Source organism: Balaenoptera acutorostrata, chromosome 6 (assembly GCF_949987535.1).
Source record: "Balaenoptera acutorostrata chromosome 6, mBalAcu1.1, whole genome shotgun sequence".
NCBI lineage: Eukaryota > Metazoa > Chordata > Mammalia > Artiodactyla > Balaenopteridae > Balaenoptera > Balaenoptera acutorostrata.
This window is the reverse complement of record NC_080069.1, coordinates 113,970,136-113,987,242: the sequence shown is the minus strand read 5'-3', so window position 1 is coordinate 113,987,242 and position 17,107 is coordinate 113,970,136. Positions and strand designations below refer to the sequence as shown.

At 42.4% G+C, this 17,107-nt stretch overlaps 2 protein-coding genes across 10 annotated transcripts in view; both read left to right on the top strand.

The window, feature by feature from the left end:
- The window catches only part of DENND1A (DENN domain containing 1A), a 537,868-nt gene that overhangs the window by 352,890 nt on the left and 167,871 nt on the right, over positions 1–17,107 (top strand). For all 9 annotated transcript variants that reach the window (XM_007194701.2, XM_007194703.2, XM_007194700.2 and 6 more), the window contains one exon: positions 2,874–2,975. In XM_007194701.2, the coding sequence (XP_007194763.2) occupies positions 2,874–2,975 (102 nt within the window). The remainder of the gene's footprint in view (positions 1–2,873; positions 2,976–17,107) is intronic.
- LOC103009202 (mitochondrial fission regulator 1-like) lies at positions 13,826–14,523 on the top strand. The gene is made up of 2 exons (XM_057548164.1): positions 13,826–14,279; positions 14,350–14,523. Exons 1-2 carry the CDS (start codon positions 13,826–13,828, stop codon positions 14,514–14,516), a joined length of 621 nt encoding a protein of 206 aa, XP_057404147.1. The 3' UTR covers positions 14,517–14,523.

The window sequence follows — 17,107 nt, the reverse complement described above, 5'->3', positions numbered from 1 at the left end:
GCCCCTTGCCCCCATCTGTTTCGGGCTCTCTGGAGCTCTTTGGAGGTCAGATGAGGCAAAATTGGCAGTTGTGGGGTGCAGCGACCCTCAGCTCAGTCCTCAAGGCCTGGAGTCACCGGCTGAGTTCCGGAGCCCCTCATGGCCCCTTCTCCGATTCCGTGTCCAGTGCCAGTCTCAGCCTTTGAAGTGAGAGCCCAGCAGTTACCAAGAGGGGCCAGAGGATTTTTGCCCTTAGGCCACTGCCACTACAGTTTCCAGACTGGCCGTGGGTGACGTGTATATTGTAAAAGCAATAATAATAGCGACTGTAAGGCCCACTGTGTGCCCAGTGCTGTGCGCACACCACCTCTAATTCGCACAGCAGCCCCGGGGAAGAGGGCTGGGGTGGGGTGAGCAGTCAGTTCTCTTCTCGATTTTACAGATGAAGAGGCCAGTTAGTAGCCACGTAACCTTGGGCAAGCCACTTCACCTCTCTGAGCCTCAGTTTTTCGTCTCTGAAATGGTGATCCCTCACCTCCAGCTACTGTTGAAAATGAAAGAATCTGTGTGAAAGTGCTTTGAGAGCTCTGAAGTGTGATGTAAGTGAAAAGGGTTCTTGTTGAGGCTGTTTTGTAACTTCCTGCTCGTGCACTGCGAAGTATTTAACCTGTTGGACTGCAAAGTGAGGCAGCTAAGGAGCCCTGGACAATTCACCATGAGTCTTAATGTTCTTAACTGTAAAATGGGATTGTGCTTTGTAAAACACTAGTTATCAGTGCTGTTTGCTGATAGCTTTTTACCCTGTGAATAAAGCAGTCAGTTAATATCAGTTTTGGGGTTTGGAGGAAAGAATAAACTTCTAAGTAGGCAAACCTGTCCCTCCCCTGCGGCTCTCGGCCCACAGGAAGCATTTAGTAAATGTATGAATTGATTGATAGGTTTGTGGACTGACTAGCCGCTGGAAAAGTCAACAGCAGAAGAAATTTGAGGCTCCTGGTCTTGTTGAGCAGAAGGGTTCCAGGATCCTGCCCTCTGGGAGTGTTATTTCAACCCTAGGAGGCTTCTGACCAGCATGGTTCCAACCCTCCTGCTGGGAAGAATCTCAAAATGTTTGCTTAGGTATGAAATTCTGTCCTAGAGGCTGGGATTTGAGACAACAAACATCAACCAGTATTAATGAGCCCTTACCAAGTGCCAATCATTTTGTTGGGTGCTGGTTATTATGCAGTGCTGCACCAAACTGATGAGCCCCTGAGGGAACCCACACCCCAGCAGGGGGAGGCAGGCAGGCAAAGGGGTGCTAGGGCTCAGAACGACAAGGGTGGCAGAGGTCAGTTTCACTGCGGGTGTCTGATGACGAAGAGGTTGAGGTGCAGCACAAGAACATGAGCTGTGGTGGTGGCCGGTGCTGTGTTACTTCTGCCACTCACCTCCCCTCTCTGAACCTCATTTTCCTCAAGTTACCTAAAAGGAAGGTAATGGTGTGCACTTTGCAGGATTTGATAAGAATTAAATGAGAATTAGTAAGTAAAACATAGAGCAAGCACTAGTAGGCATCTACTACACTTTAATTGTTGTCCATTTCCAGGGCATTAGCAAACTTAGGCTAAAGCAGCCACTGGGACGTCCAGCTCCATCGCTAACCTATACAGTGCTCTTGGATGAATTAGGAAAAGGCGTCCTCATTCCCTCCCTCCACCAGCACCCACCCCCACCTTCAACTGTTGCCACTCAGCAAGCACATGGGTTGGCCGATCTCAGCCTCACCTTGGCTGGCTGGGCGTGCTTAGGCAGTGCACACCTGCACAGTCGTACCCAGTAGCTCAGAGGGTGGCTAATAATGAAACTGACCCCTTCTACATAGGGTGACCACTTAGCCCGTCTTATGCTGCTGCCCTGGTGTAATATGCTCTTTCACATCCACAAGTGTCCCAGTTTGGACCACAAATTATAGGGTCTTTCTGCTTAATCAGGGCAAAATGAAAGTTCTAGACTCTAAAGAAATGAGCTTTGATATATGATGGGGTAAGAGGATTGAATGAGATTGGAAGTGGTAGGTAGGCAGGAGGAAAGTAGAGATGGATTCTAGCGGTGGGTAAACAGTGTGATTGAAAACTAGCTTACATACAGTCTTATACTTCTACAGACGATGGACAGTTGCTCCCAGATGGTGGGCTCTTCTTTTCTCCATACTGTACCTTCATCCTCTCACCAAACACGAACACCTAGTAGGCACAAGTCTCCCTTACCCTTCCTATTACTGTACCAGTAGAATAACGGGTTATGGCCAGAGCCTCGGAGCCATGATTCACTAGCTGGATTTCTATGGAAAATGGAACCAATTTGAAAGTGTGACCTTTCTACTTAATGTTAAAGAGAAATGTTAATGTGTTAACACTAGGCTGTACACGTATTCCATACCCAAAAATGCCAAGACCCGACAGAGATGGGCAAGTAGTCTTTGGTAAATGAGAGGGGATGGATTGAATGGGGCTGTCATAAGACCCTACCTGTATATCAGAGTTCCTAGAGCCAGAGGTTTAGACTTCAGCTTCTTTTTTTTTTTTTTTAATTTGAAAATATAGGGAAAGAAATAATGTTGGGGTATAAAGATCTCTCCCCCTAGCTGTGTGACCTAGGGCATGTTAACTTAGTCTCTGAAACCCTTTCCACTCCTGGGGCTTGGGGGTGACCATACAAGCTCACAGAGTTTTTGTGACAGTTAAATGGCCTCACACATGTGAACTGCCTGGCATTGAGCCTGCCACGGAGTATACCTTTGTCAAGTGTCACTTTTCTTCCTTACTCCCCTTTCCCAGAGAAAGCCAGAGAAGTATCTGTGTCTTCGTGGGGCTTCAATGATTTTCTCTTCTGGATTTTTTTCTTACTTGCAGAAAGTCAGAAACATGGCCCTGGATGATGTCGTGATTCTGAATGTGGACACCAACACCCTGGAAACCCCCTTTGATGACCTCCAGAGCCTCCCAAATGATGTGGTAGGTAATGAGCTCTTGAGTTCTGACTCCCGGGAGCTCATGCAGTGGACGTGAACATGCCTTTGGGGAGGAGGAGGGATGGATACAGCTGTGGTTTTCCTGTGGCCTAAGAACTGCGGTTGGTTTCTGTTACCTCTGGAACCTTTGTCTCAGTGAAGCAAGTTGGGAGGTGGTTCATTTTTTTAGTCTTGTTTTGCTCTCATAACCCTCATCTGAAGTGGCCCCAGGGTCTAGACGGCCCCTCTTTCTGTGGAGCCTGGGGGTCTTGCCATCCTCATTGCCATTGCCGTGTCCAGAGAGCAGGACAGCCTCCCGGGGTAACCCCACTGAAGGCGGGTGGAAGGGCTTCAGTGTGAGCAATTTGGGGCACTTCAGACCTACATTTTTCTTCCTGTGCCATCATCAAACGCAGCTGTTTCCCACGCAGCAGGGTATCTGCTGCCAGTGCTCTGAACGTGGCTCCACGTGCCCTAGATCTTTCTTAGTTACCTCAGGTCTAGACAGAAGGTGGGCCTATTTAGCGAAAAGCAACTGGCTGCCACATTTGCCACACTGACATCTGACCACACTCCTGTCTCATGTTGCCACTCAGAGCTGCCTTGTGGGTGGCTATTCGAAGTAGACCCAGCCTCCCCCATTGTTCATACGAATGAGGGGGGTCGGGGTTCCCTGGGAAGTACAGTTCTGATGTTTGTGGTTTGGCCTCCATAACTCTGCTTGCGAGAAAGTCTGTAAAGTCACACTGGCTTCCAGACTGGAAGGAGTGGGTGTTGCTGGCCGTGTGTGCCGATGTGGGGCTGGGCTTGCGTGGTGGCAGGTGGCCACTGCCGCTGCATTACTGCCAGGAGTCCCAGTGGCACTTGGGGGTTAGCTGTCTGGGAGAGATCGCTGCTTGTTGGTGAATGGTTTGCAGCAGAGTTTCAGACTCCTCTGCTCTTAACTCACTGTGAGATTTTGGGGGGTCCGTTGTGTTCTGTAAGGATGTGTCATTTGTGCCGTAATTAAACAGTGGCTACAATTCATTGACTTCTATGTGCTAAACACTCATCACTGACTTCCCATTTACTCTTCACACAACTCTGAGGAAGGTATTTTTCTTATCCTCTCTTTACTCACAGAGCTAAAAAGAGGGGGAGCCAAGAAGTGAACCCAACTCTGTCACTCCACAGACCCCCCGAGCCCCGCTGCCCCCTAGGTGCCTTCTGCATTCGGGGTCTCATTCAGTTGGCATCCTAGCCCCATGGAGTAGGTGAGGGAGAAAAGAACCTCAGGGAGCACGTGTCTTGCCACAGATCATACGGCTGGTGGGGGCAGAGCTGTGATTGGAGCCTAGTCTGGATGACACCCAGCCCATGCTGTCTCCAGTCCGTGTACACGGTCCCACTCTGAGGCAGAGAGAGATGACAGCGTGGGAAAAATAAAAGTGCCAGACCCTATGAGGTTTGCTGTTGGTCATGTCAGGACAGGGTATGTGGTTGGTGTCTCAGGGCCTCTGGGCTGTAATTTGAGTTCTTTTTGGTCCAAGGAATTTGAGCTTTCTATTCCGGTTCCCTTTCAGTGGAAAAGTTCTCCCTTTAAGTCATGGGTGTCTTAGGTATGGACCTTGCAAGTGCTGAATAAATGTGGCAAGTGAGCCTGGGGTATTTGAAGTACAAGGAATGGCTAGGGGCCCCAGGCAGCCCAAGATGAGTGACTGATGGCTCAGAAACCATGGAATGGACTGACTATCCCATATGCAGTGCTCTGAGCCAGGGCTGGGCATCGACCAGCAAAGATGAAGCAGATCTAGTCCTTTCCTTCAAAGAGCATATTCCAGTGGGGGAAACAGACATGTGAATCACGTATATCTCAGGATATAGCATAACAGGGGCCACAAAGAAAATAGGAATCAGGCACAGAGGAGCCCAGGGAGAGGGTAATGAAGGCTTCCTGAAGATGGCACATTCCAAGATGCCTTTCAAATGATCAGTGACGTAGCCTCAGGGAACCAAGGAAACTTGAGCAAGTTATTTTCCCTCTCTGAGCTTCAGTTTCCCATCCTCAAAAGAGGACTGCTAGGCCTGTCATTGGATCGTTGTGGCAGGTAAATGAGATGGGGGTGTTCATCAGATGCTTGACACCGTGCTCACTTGTTGTCAGTGTTTGACAAATGGTGCTACATTTGTTCTTAATAAAATCATTGTCAATAATTATAGCCAGAGTTAGAGGACGGTTGGTTCCCGCCATGTCCTAACAGTTCTCAGCCCACATGAAAAGGACCTCCCATTTGCAAGCTGGTTTGTGGAGCGTTGAGAATGTTCCACAGCAGTTGTTTCCAGAATGGGGCTTTAGACTCATCAAAGGTTCCAAGATAGTAGTGAGGAGGGAATATGGTCAATATAGTACTTACTGTGTTTCAGTGGAATTCATAGATTTGATTTATAGATTTGATTTTTTTTAACTCAGAAAACCAGTTTTTTATTTTTAAAGCTCTGCCATATATTTCTAGTGGGTGTCGATGGTCACCTGCCACACTCGTTCCAGGTTGTCCGTGTAGCCAGCAGACAGAGTCTGGCCAACAGCAGACGAAGCCAGAGAGTCACACTGGGGTGGCTGTGCCTTGCTGCTGGTACTGATAACTTGTTGCTTCAGTTCACCTACAATGACCTTGCCCTTCAAGTCCCAGATCTGGATGCTGGGCCTGTGGCAGCAGAGCCAGTATCTGTTGGGGCTGAAGCACAGGGCGCTGATGATGTCCACACCATCTAGTGTTGAAAGGTGCTTGCCTTCATTGAGGCTACATGAGCTGTCAAGTCCTTGAGAGGGGAAATCTTGTCCGGTACACCTTTGCATCCTCTGCTCATGGTACAGGACCAGGTCCTTTCAGTGTATCAGCATGTCCACAGTTGACCTCACAATCTCCCCTTTTGCCAAAGCTACTTGTTTACTGCATCTGACAGATTCTGCTTCTTAAACTTTCCCAAATCCTTGTCTCCATCCCTCCTAAACACCACCTAAAACAAGCTCTTATTTCTCTCCTGTACTGTTTCCAGCAGCCTCTGAACTGGTTCTTCAGACTCCAGCCCTCCTTCCTCATGTACTAGAGAGCCCTTTCTAAAACATAAATTTAACTTTATTTCTTCCTACTGAAAACCATTTCATCAATGAATATGATTTTAAAAACAAAAAACAAGTTCTGAAGACAAAAACATCCTTCTATAACTTCCCAGTGCCTATAGATTAGAGGCAGGTTCCTTTTGTTGGCTTTGGAATCAGACCTTTGTTTAAATTCTGGCTTCTTCACTTACTAATCATGTGATCTTGGACAAAATTATGTAAGCTCTCTGAGCCTTAGTTTCCTTATAAGATGTGGTTGTGAGAATTAAATGTAATGAATATAATATGTATAAAGCAGTTATCCTATGAGCTCTGTAGGTGATAGTCAATGATGATGAATTACAGATGCAAATGATGGTTAGCATGGCATGCAAGGCCCTCCTTTATGATAGGATCCTCCCATTTTTTTCCCATAACTTTAGCTCTTTTCTGTCCCTGCTTCAAACCCTATGTTATAGGTGTTTGGAATCAGTAGTTCTCCCAAGCTTACATGTTGTTTCATAACTTTATACTTTGCATACAGTTTCTTTTGTTCCAAATGTCCTACCCCATCTGTCAATCACTAGTGAAAAATGAGACTCATTTTTCAAAACTTAGGCTAAACCTAAGTCTGTAAAAACCTTCCCTGACCTCTCCAAGTAGATTTGACCGTACCTTTCTCTTTGTCCTCACAAACCTTTATATTGCTTATAAAATTATACTTACCATCCAGCGGTATAATTTATTACACATTTCTGGCTTTCTCTTTTAATTGTGAGTTCTTTGAGGGCAGGAGTCAAGTTTTATTCATCTTTGTTTCCGAGGGATGTAGCAGCCACTGAATAGATAGATGGAAGGATGGAAGGGACATATGGATTGGGTTATTTTGGTAGATGAAGTCTTGCAAAACATGGCATCCATGATGGAAATTTTATTAAAAGAGGCCTTTGTTCTGCTTCTAGCCATGATGGAATAATTGGAACTGAATTTCTCCTCCCTCCCTTTACAAATAAAACTCTGGGCAAATATGAAAACAGCTGTTTTCACATATTGGACAACAAGCAGTGCGGGAATATAATCCCTGAGAGAAAGGAAGCAACTGAGATGAGGCCCAGGATCCCCCTGGCTTTCTGCCTTGAGGCATTTTCTGGACCCTGTTGCCAGAGGGGACTCCCCAGCAAAGCACACCATCTTGCTGAATCAAGGGGGTAGAGATCTGGGTTTGAGGGAGAGGTGGTTTAAATCTGTGTGTCAGAGCACCAGAGAGGAGGGAGCTACTCAGCAAAAATCTGAATTGAGTCCTCTTCACTCATCTTCTGTAGGCTGATCTGCCCGTGTGTAGAGGGGAGCTCCTAAGAGTAGGAGTCATTCAAGCTTCAGCCAGCCAGAGTAAGATCTTGTTGATCACTCAGGCAATCGTTAGAGACCCCCGGAGGCCATGCCTTGATGTAGTAGTCTAAATTAGCTCTAGAGTAAAGATGATTTTAGCCCTGCCCTCACACAGCTTAAAATCAAGCCTTGAGGAACACAAGACAGAGCTTCTGTGATGCTGGTAATGTGCTGGCTTTTGATCTGAGTGCCAAGTACATGGGCAAGAATTTATCAAGCTGTACACAAATGATAATGTGTACTTTTATGTATGTATGTACGTATGTTAAACTTCAGTAAAAACTTTTAAACAAAACCATTTCTTTTTAAGCCTTATCAGGATCAACCTGATATACAGGAAAATTAACCTGTCAAAGTAAACTTCAACCCTCTTTTAAAAAAGACAACAAAATCTGACACCCAACAATGTAACATTCACAATATCTAGCATCCTATCAAAAAAAATACTAGACAGGTGGGAATGTAAATTGATACAGCCACTATGGAGAACAGTATGGAGGTTCCTTAAAAAACTAAAAATAGAACTACCATACGACCCAGCAATCCCACTACTGGGCATATACCCTGAGAAAACCATAATTCAAAAAGAGTCATGTACCAAAATGTTCATTGCAGCTCTATTTACAATAGCCAGGACATGGAAGCAACCTAAGTGTCCATCGACAGATGAATGGATAAAGAAGATGTGGCACATATATACAATGGAATATTACTCCGCCATAAAAAGGAACGAAACTGAGTTATTTGTAGTGAGGTGGATGGACCTAGAGACTGTCATACAGGGTGAAGTAAGTCAGAAAGAGAAAAACAAATACCGTATGCTAACACATATATATGGAATCTAAAAAAAAAAAAAAGGTCAGAAAAACCTAGGGGCAAGACGGGAATAAAGATGCAGACCTACTAGAGAATGGACTTGAGGATACGGGGAGGGGGAAGGGTAAGCTGGGACAAAGTGAGAGAGTGGCATGGACATATATACACTACCAAACATAAAATAGATAGCTAGTGCGAAGCAGCCGCATAGCAGCAGGAGATCAGTTCGGTGCTTTGTGACCACCTAGAGGGGTGGGATAGGGAGGGTGGGAGGGAGGGAGATGCAAGAAGGAAGAGATATGGGGACATATGTATATGTATAACTGATTCACTTTGTTATAAGCAGAAACTAACACACCATTGTAAAGCAATTATACTCTAATAAAGATGTTAAAAAAAAAAAAACTAGACATGTTGAGAATCAGGAAAAATGTAACCCGTAACCAAGAGAAAAATTAGTTAACAGAAACAAACTCAAAAATGACAGATATGATGGAATTAGCAGATGAGAACCTTAAGACAGACATTATAAAAGTTATAAGTATGCTCATGAATTTAAAGGAAGACTTGAACTAAATGAGGAGAGAAATGGAAGATATAAAAAGAATGAATGAAAGGAAATATCTAGAAGTGAAAGATATAATACCTGAAATGAAAATTTCACTGATAGGATTAAAAGGATATTAGACACTACAGCACAAATGATCAGTGAACTCGAAGACATAGCAATAAAAACTATCCATTATGAAGCATAGAAGGGAAAAAAACTGAAAAAAGGTTAACAGAACCTCGAGGACCCATAGCACAATACCAGGAGGACTAACATACATGTAATTAGAATCCTAGAAGGAGAGGAGGGCGGAGAGAGACAGAAAAAATACTTAATGAGATTATAGCCAATTTTTTTTCAGTTTTGATGAAAACAATAAACTCAGAGTTCCAGGAAGCTCAATGAACCTCAAGCATAATAGACCCAAACAAAACCACACAAAGGTGCATCATAATTACTCAAAACAAGTGATACAAAGAAAAGTTTAAAGTTAGCTAAAGAAGAAAGACACATTATGTAAAAGAAAAAAGTGATTACGGAAGACTTCTTGTAAGAAACAACATGAACCAGAAGATACTGGAATGAGATTTTTAAAGTAATGAAGGAAAATTTTCTTCAACCTCAAAATCTATATCCAGTGAAAATATCCTTCAGAAATAAAGGCAAAATTAAAATTTCTTCAGACAAATAAAAAGTGAAAGAAGTCATTGTCAACAGACCTGCACTGCAAGAAATGTTAAAGGAGGTTCTTCACGTGGCAGAAAAATACCATAGAGAAACTTGGACAATAAGGGAGTGAAGAGTGCCAGGAGTAGTAAATATGTGGGTAAATGTAAGAGACTTCTTTTCTCATTTTTAATTTCTATAAAAGATAATTGAGAATTTAAAGTAAATAATATCAGTGTATTATGTGCTATACGTAGAAGTAAAATGTGTGACAACAGTAGGACAAAGGACAGGGGGAGAATGGAAGTATACTGTTTTAAGGTTCTTAAATTACATGTAAACTGGTATAATATTATTTGGAAGTAGATTATTAAGTTAAAAATGTATATTGTAGGACTTCCCTCGTGTCACAGAGGTTAAGAATCCGCCTGCCAATGCAGGGGACACAGGTTTGAGCCCTGGTCCGGGAAGATCCCACATGCCACAGAGCAACTAAGCTTGTGTGCCACAACTACTGAGCCTGCGCTCTAGAGCCCACGAGCCGCAACTACTGAGCCTGTGCGCCTAGAGCCTGTGCTCCACAACAAGAGAAGCCACCACGATGAGAAGCCCGCACACTGCAATGAAGAGCAGCCCCCGCTCGACACAACTAGAGAAAGCCCATGCACAGCAATGAAGACCCAATGCAGCCAAAAATAAATAAATAAATATTTTAAAAATGTATATTGTAAACCTTAGAAGGGCCGCTAAGGAAAAAAAATAAGACAGTGATATATAGCTAATAAGCCAATATTGAAGATCCAAAAGATTTTGGAGGCGGGAAGGATAAAGGAACCAAACACAGATGGAACAAATAGAAAAGTTAGCAAGACGATAGAGTTACCCAACTATAGTGAATATTACATTAAATGTACATGGTCTAAATATTCCACTTATTGGAGATTATTAAATTATATTTTAAAAGTAAGACCCAATTATATACTGTCTACAAGAATTCCACTTTAAAGAGTCAGATGAAAAGTAAACGGGTAGAGAAGATATACCATACAAACACTAATGAAGAGAATTGGTAGGGGAGAAGAGACAAATCTTCCTTATAGAAGAATTTCAAATTAATATCTGTAGATATTGTCCTGTCTAGGAGAAGGAACTTAATCTCTGTGTCCGTACCACACACACACACACACACACACACACACCACACTTGAGTGTGGGCTGGACTTAGTGACTCACTTCCAAAACTAGTGTATATAAAGGGAAGAAGAGTAACTTTAGTGGAGAAATGGCAGAAACTACCTTAACCAAGTGATGTCATGTGAATATTGTTGTAAACTTGACATGATGTGATGAGGAGGATATGTCATCTTTGTGTTATTCTTTCCAGAAACCCAGTAAAATCACGACAGAACCTTCAGATAAACTCAAATTGAGGGACGTTCTATCAAATACCTGACCAGTACTTCTCAAAACTATCAAGGTCAAGGACTTCCCTGGCAGTCCAGTGGTTAAGACTCCGTGCTTCCACTGCAGAGGGTACGGATTCAATCCCTGGTCGGGGAACTAAGATACCGCATGCCGCGCAGTGCAGCCAAAAAAATGGAAAAAAAAAAAATTTTTTTTTTAATTTTTAAAGAAATCTATCAAGGTCATAAAAAACATAGGAAAGACTGAGGAACTGTCACAGACCAGAGGGGACTAAGGAGACATGACAACTAAGTGCAGTGTGGAATTCTGAATTGGATTCTAGGATAGAAAAGACACATTAATGGAAAAACTGGTGAAATCACAATGAAGTTTAGAGTTTAGTTAATAGTAATGTACCAATGTCAGTTTCTTAGTTTTGACAAATGCACCATGGTAATGTAAGATATGGGAAACTGAAACTGCGTGAGGAGTATCTGGGCGCTCTCTCTACTATCTTTGCAACTTTTCTGTGAATCTAAGAATATTCCAAAATGTATATTTTTTGAAAAAGAGAAACAGAAAAAAGGAATTAAGGGAGTATTAGGAACAATTTGATGCCTATAATTTTGATAAATTGGATGAAATGAACAAATGCCTTGAAATACACAAATTACATAAAGTGACTGAAGAAGGAATAGAAAATTGAAAAATAGTACTGTTTCTATTAAAGAAATTTGAATTTGTAATTAAAACTTTCCCACAAAGAAAACTCCAGGCCCAGATAGCTTCACTGATTAATTCTATCATGTATTTTAGGATATATCTTACACTAACTTTTTCAGAAAATAGAGAGGAAAGGAACACTTTCCACCTTATTTTAGGAGGTCAGCATTACCCTGACATGAAAATCAAACAAAGAATTTACAAGAAAAAAAAAATATTGACCAATATACCTAATAAATATAGATGTAAAAACCTTTAACAAAATATTAGCAAATTGAATCCAGCAATATATAAAAAGGATAATGCATCATGATCAAGTGTGTACAGATTGGTTAAATATTTGAAAATAAATCAGTGTAATTTACCATATCAATAGACTAAAAAAGGAAAACTATATCAAAACATAAGCCAAAAAAGTATTTTAGGAAAAATTCAACATCTGTCCTTGATAAAAGCTCTTTGCAAACCTAGGTATCCTCATAGTGATAAAAAGCATCTAGGAAGAACTTACAGCTAACATCATACTTCGTGGTGAAAGACTGAATGCTTTCCCCTTGAGAACAAGAACAAAAAAAGGATGTTTGCTCTTCCCATTTCTATTCAGCATTGTACTGGAGGTTCTAACCACTCAATAAGACAAGGAAAAGAAATAAAAGCCCCAAAGGTTAGAAAGAAGGAAGAAAAATTGTCTTTATTCAGACAACATGATCATGTATATGGAAAATCCAAAGGGGGTCTCATAAACAAATTTAGCAAAGGTACAGGATAAGGTTAGTATACAAAAATCAAATGTACTTCTATATTCTAGTAATGAGCAATTGAAAAATGAAATATTTTAAAGTACCATTTTAAATAGCATACAAAACACAGAATACTTAGGAATACATTTAACAAAATATGTGCAAGATTTGTATACTGAAAGCTATAAAACATTTCTCAGAAAATAATTTAAAAGACCTAAACAAATGGAGAGATACTCCACTTTTTGGATTGGAAGACTCAATATTTTTAAGATGTTAATTTTTCCTAAATTGATCTATAGATTCAATATAATCCCAGCCCAAATTCCAGATGGCTTAAAAAAAAAACAACTTGAGCTGATTCTAAAATGCACATGAATATGCGAAAGATCTAGAATAGCCAAAACAATGTTGAAAAAGAACAAAGTTGTAGGACTTATATTACCTACTTTTAAGACTTCCAATAAAGTTATAGTAAATGTAGATCAACATTGTAGGTAAACATAGAGTTCAACAGAACAGAATAAATAGTTCAGAATTAGGCCCACACATAAATGGTTAATTGATCTTCAACAAACATGCCAAAGTAATTCAATTGAGAATAGATAGTTTTCTTCAACAAATGCTACTGGAAGAACTGGATATCTATATGGAAAAAAATGAGTGTTGACTTTTACCTCCTGCAAATATTAGCCCAAAATGGATTATAGACCTAAACTTAGAGCCAAAAACTATAAAATGAATAGAAGAAAAGATAGGAGAAAATCTTCATGAGCTTAAGGTAGGCAAAGTTTTCTTAGCTAAGACATAAAACACAGGGACTTCCCTGGTGGCACAGTGGTTAAGAATCTGCCTGCCAATGCAGGGGGCATGGGTTCGAGCCCTGGTCCGGGAAGATCCCACATGCTGCGGAGCATCTAAGCCCAGGCACCACACCTACTGAGCCTGCGCTCTAGAGCCCTCGAGCCACAACTACTGAGCCCATGTGCCACAACTACTGAAGCTCGTGCGCCTAGAGCCTGTGCTCCGCAACAAGAGAGGCCACCGCAATGAGAAGCCTGCGCACCGCAGCAGAGAGTAGCCCCTACTCACTGCAACTAGGGAAAGCCTGTGCACAGCAACCCAATGCGGCCAAAAAAAAAAAAAAGTCACCATTTTAAAAATGAAGGGGCAAGCCACAGACTGAGAGAAAATATTCTTGATACTTATATCTGCAAAAGGACTTTTTCCCCAGAATATATAAAGAACCCTTAAACTGAATAATAAGACAGCAGCCCAATTAAAAAGTAGGCAAAAGACTTGAAGAGACACTCAACAATAAAAGATATTCAAATGGCCAATAAGGCTGTGGTAGGAGGGGCCGTGAGGAAGATAAGTCTGGTGTTTCTTAAGATGGCCTGATATGAAGGCTTCACGCCTCCTGCCACCCCAAGCCTCCAGAGCTGCCATGTGGCTGCCTTGTCCTTCAAGTGCAGAAGCCAGTTGAAATGTCAGGAATGGAGGCCAATATGACCATCCCAATCTGGCAAAACAAGCCGCATGGGGCTGCTCGAAGTGTAGTGAGAAGAATCGGGACCAACCTGCCCCTGAAGCCATGTCCCCGGGCATCCTTTGAGACCCTGCCCAACATCTCTGACCTGTGTCTGAGGGAAGTACCCCCAGTCCCTACTCTGGCTGACATCGCCTGGATTGCTGCAGATGTAGAGGAGATTTATGCCCTGGTCAGGAGCGATACACGCCCCCTGAGGCACACCTGGAAGCCCAGCCCTCTGATCGTCATTCAGCGCAATGCCTCAGTGCCCAAACTGCGTGGGTTGGAGGAGAGGCTTCTGGCCTTGAAGAAGCCAGCCCTGCCAGCCCTTAGCTGCACCAAAGAGCTACAGCATGAGCTGAGCCACCTGTGCAGCCAGATTGCTAAAATAGTGGCAGCTGATGCAGGAAGTTCAAATGTCTCTTCTCCCTTACCTTGTTTTGGATCCTCATTCCACTCTACAACTTCCTTTGTCATTAGTGACATCACCGAGGAGACCAAGGTACAGGTCCCTGAGCTTCCATCAGTCCCCCTGCTTTGTTCTGCCAGCCCTGAATGTTGCAAACCAGAACACAAAGCTACCTGCCGCTCGTCTGAAGAAGATGACTGCGTCTCTCTGTCCAAGGCCAGCAGCTTTGCAGATATGATGGGTACCCTAAAGGATTTCCACCAGGTGAAGCAGAGCCAAGACCTGAACTGGAATTTATTGAGGGAGGAAGACCCTGCCATGCTTATCTCTGAGGTCCTAAGGAGGAAGTTTGCTCTGAAGGAAGAAGATGCCAGTAGAAAAGGAAATTTATAGCCCTCAGCTCTGCAAACTCAGTCTCAGGGTCCTGGAATTCCTTCAATAGCTGCCTTCCTCACCGCAGATGCCTTCTGCCTCTCAATTAGAAATCTTCTGCAACAGTCTTGCCAAAAGCTAGAGCTTGGACCAAGAGAAGAGCTGCACTATATGTTTTCCATACTTCAGACCTTAGCAGAAGCTAAGGCCTGTTTTGAGCTGAGACACGTTACAGGTAATTGTGTAGGTTGGAATGTCCCAGTTTAAAGGGTGAGATAGAAGTTTCTGGTTTTTCCTTGCCCCTGTGTGAAAATAGGTCCTAAATGAATGACTGACTTCACTGCACTAGACCCCATAACTGGTCTTACTGAACACTTCGTGCCCAGCTGTCACTTACTCTGAGTGGCTTCCTTGCAGCAGAGCAGGGCTGAGGGCAGGGAGCTGTGTTTATGTACACGTTCACAGAGCAGGGAAAATCTTATGTTGCTCCATCGTGAACTGACACCAGTGCCCAGCAATCACTCTCTCCCCCTTCCCTGTCCAACACCTACATGTAGAGGTCGGGCCACTGGACCAGCTGACACTTGGGCTGCTGGGAGGCCTGGGCTGTTTTTTTCTTAAATATATTTTGTAATACTGTACAACCAAATCTACCCTCCAAGGCCCTGGGGCCTCATTGGTTCCACTAATTGAAAGCTCTTTCTCTTCCACAAACTTTAGTTTAAGCCCAGTAGGAAAGAGAAATGGAGAGGGGAAAGAGAGTACCATCCTTCTTCCAGGCCCTTGACTGCTCCTTTGCATTGGGCCAAGGTTTTTACCTACCACACCGTGCATGACTCGGATGCCCTCAGGTCCGTTTTCTCTACGGTATGTATCCTGTGTGTGTTTAGGTTGAAGCACTACCTGACATTAAAGGAAGGATTTGGAGAGAAAAAAAAATGGCCAATAAGCACAGGGAAAGATGCTCCATGAGGGTGTAAATTGATACCACAAGGAAGGTACTGCTATATACCCACTGGTATGGCTAAAGTAAAAAGACTGTGCATTTCTTATAAATGAGTATCTTAAACAAATGTTTACTATGTGACCAAGTAATTTCAGTCTTAGGTATGCACCCAAGAAGATGAAAACTTATGTACACACGAACACATGTACGTGAATGTTTTTAGCAGCTTTGTTCATAATTGCCAAAAACTGGAAACATTCCAGATGTCCTTCAACTGGTAAAGGACAGTGGTATGCCTGTAAAATGGAGTACTACTTGGCAATCAAAAGAAACTAAGTACTGATCTATCCAACAAAATGGATGACTCTCACATTATGCTAAGTGAAATAATCCATTTATTTGACATTTTGGAATAGGACAAACTGTTGAGAGAGAAATCGGATGAGTGGTTGTCAGGAGCAGGGGGTGGGAGGAGCACTGACTATAAAGGGGTACAAGGGAAATTTGGGGGATGATGGAACTGTTCTGTATCTTGATTGTGGGGATGGTTACATGGCTATATGCATCTTTCAAAATTCATAAAACTAACCACCAAAAGTGGTAAATTTTACTGTATGTAAGTCATACCTGACTTAAAAAAATTTTTTTAAAGACTGACAATAACAAGTGCTAGGAAGGATGTGGAACAACTGATCTGAAACTTTCATCACTGGTAATGGGAGCATAAAACAGTACAACCACTTTGGAAAACAGTTTGGCAGTTTTCTCTGAAGTTAAATGTACACCAGCAATATAACCCAATAACCCCACTCCTAGGTATTTATCCAAGAGAAATGAAAATATATATCCAAACAGGTTTGTACATGAGTGTTTATAGCAGCTTTATTCTCAGTAAACAATACCTGGTAATAATAATCCTAATGTCCATCAGCTGATAGATGGATAAACAATGTTTTATCCCTACTTTTTACTACATGAGTCATTATACATTGTAACATACCTGTGATACACAAAACAACATGGATGAATCTTGAGAATGTACTATATGATTTCATGTATTTAAAATCTAAAAGAGAGAAAACTACTCTACAGTGGGTGAAAGCAGGCCAGTGGTTGCCTCGGCCTGGGATGGAGAAGGCAGGAACTGATTGAAAAGGGCAGGAAGGAACATTTTGAGGTGAAGAAAATGTTCTATTTCTTGATTGTGGTGATGGTTACACAGATGTATATATTTGTCAAAACTCATTGAACTGTACTTTTTAAATATGTGCATTCTATTGTATATTAGTTTTGACTTGATAAAGCAAATTTTAAAAAGGAAGAGGACTTGGAAATTAATTTTAAAAAGGAAGTTCTAATATTGATTAGCTTTCAGAACAGCTCTGCTGATTTTCACATGATTTATGGACATGGGTTAAGGGGTAACTTTGGAGGCAGGGTGGCTCTGGCTTTCTACTAGTTACCTAGACAATTTAGTCTTAAATTTTGTAATCTTATCTCAGTTAGCTTTT

Bases quoted from the DNA above. Each gene is read 5' to 3' on its own strand.
- LOC103009202 (XM_057548164.1), top strand. From the start codon at position 13,826: ATGTCAGGAATGGAGGCCAATATGACCATCCCAATCTGGCAAAACAAG. The intron at 14,280-14,349 runs GTTCAAATGTCT...CTTTGTCATTAG, and splicing joins AGTGGCAGCTGATGCAGGAA to TGACATCACCGAGGAGACCA.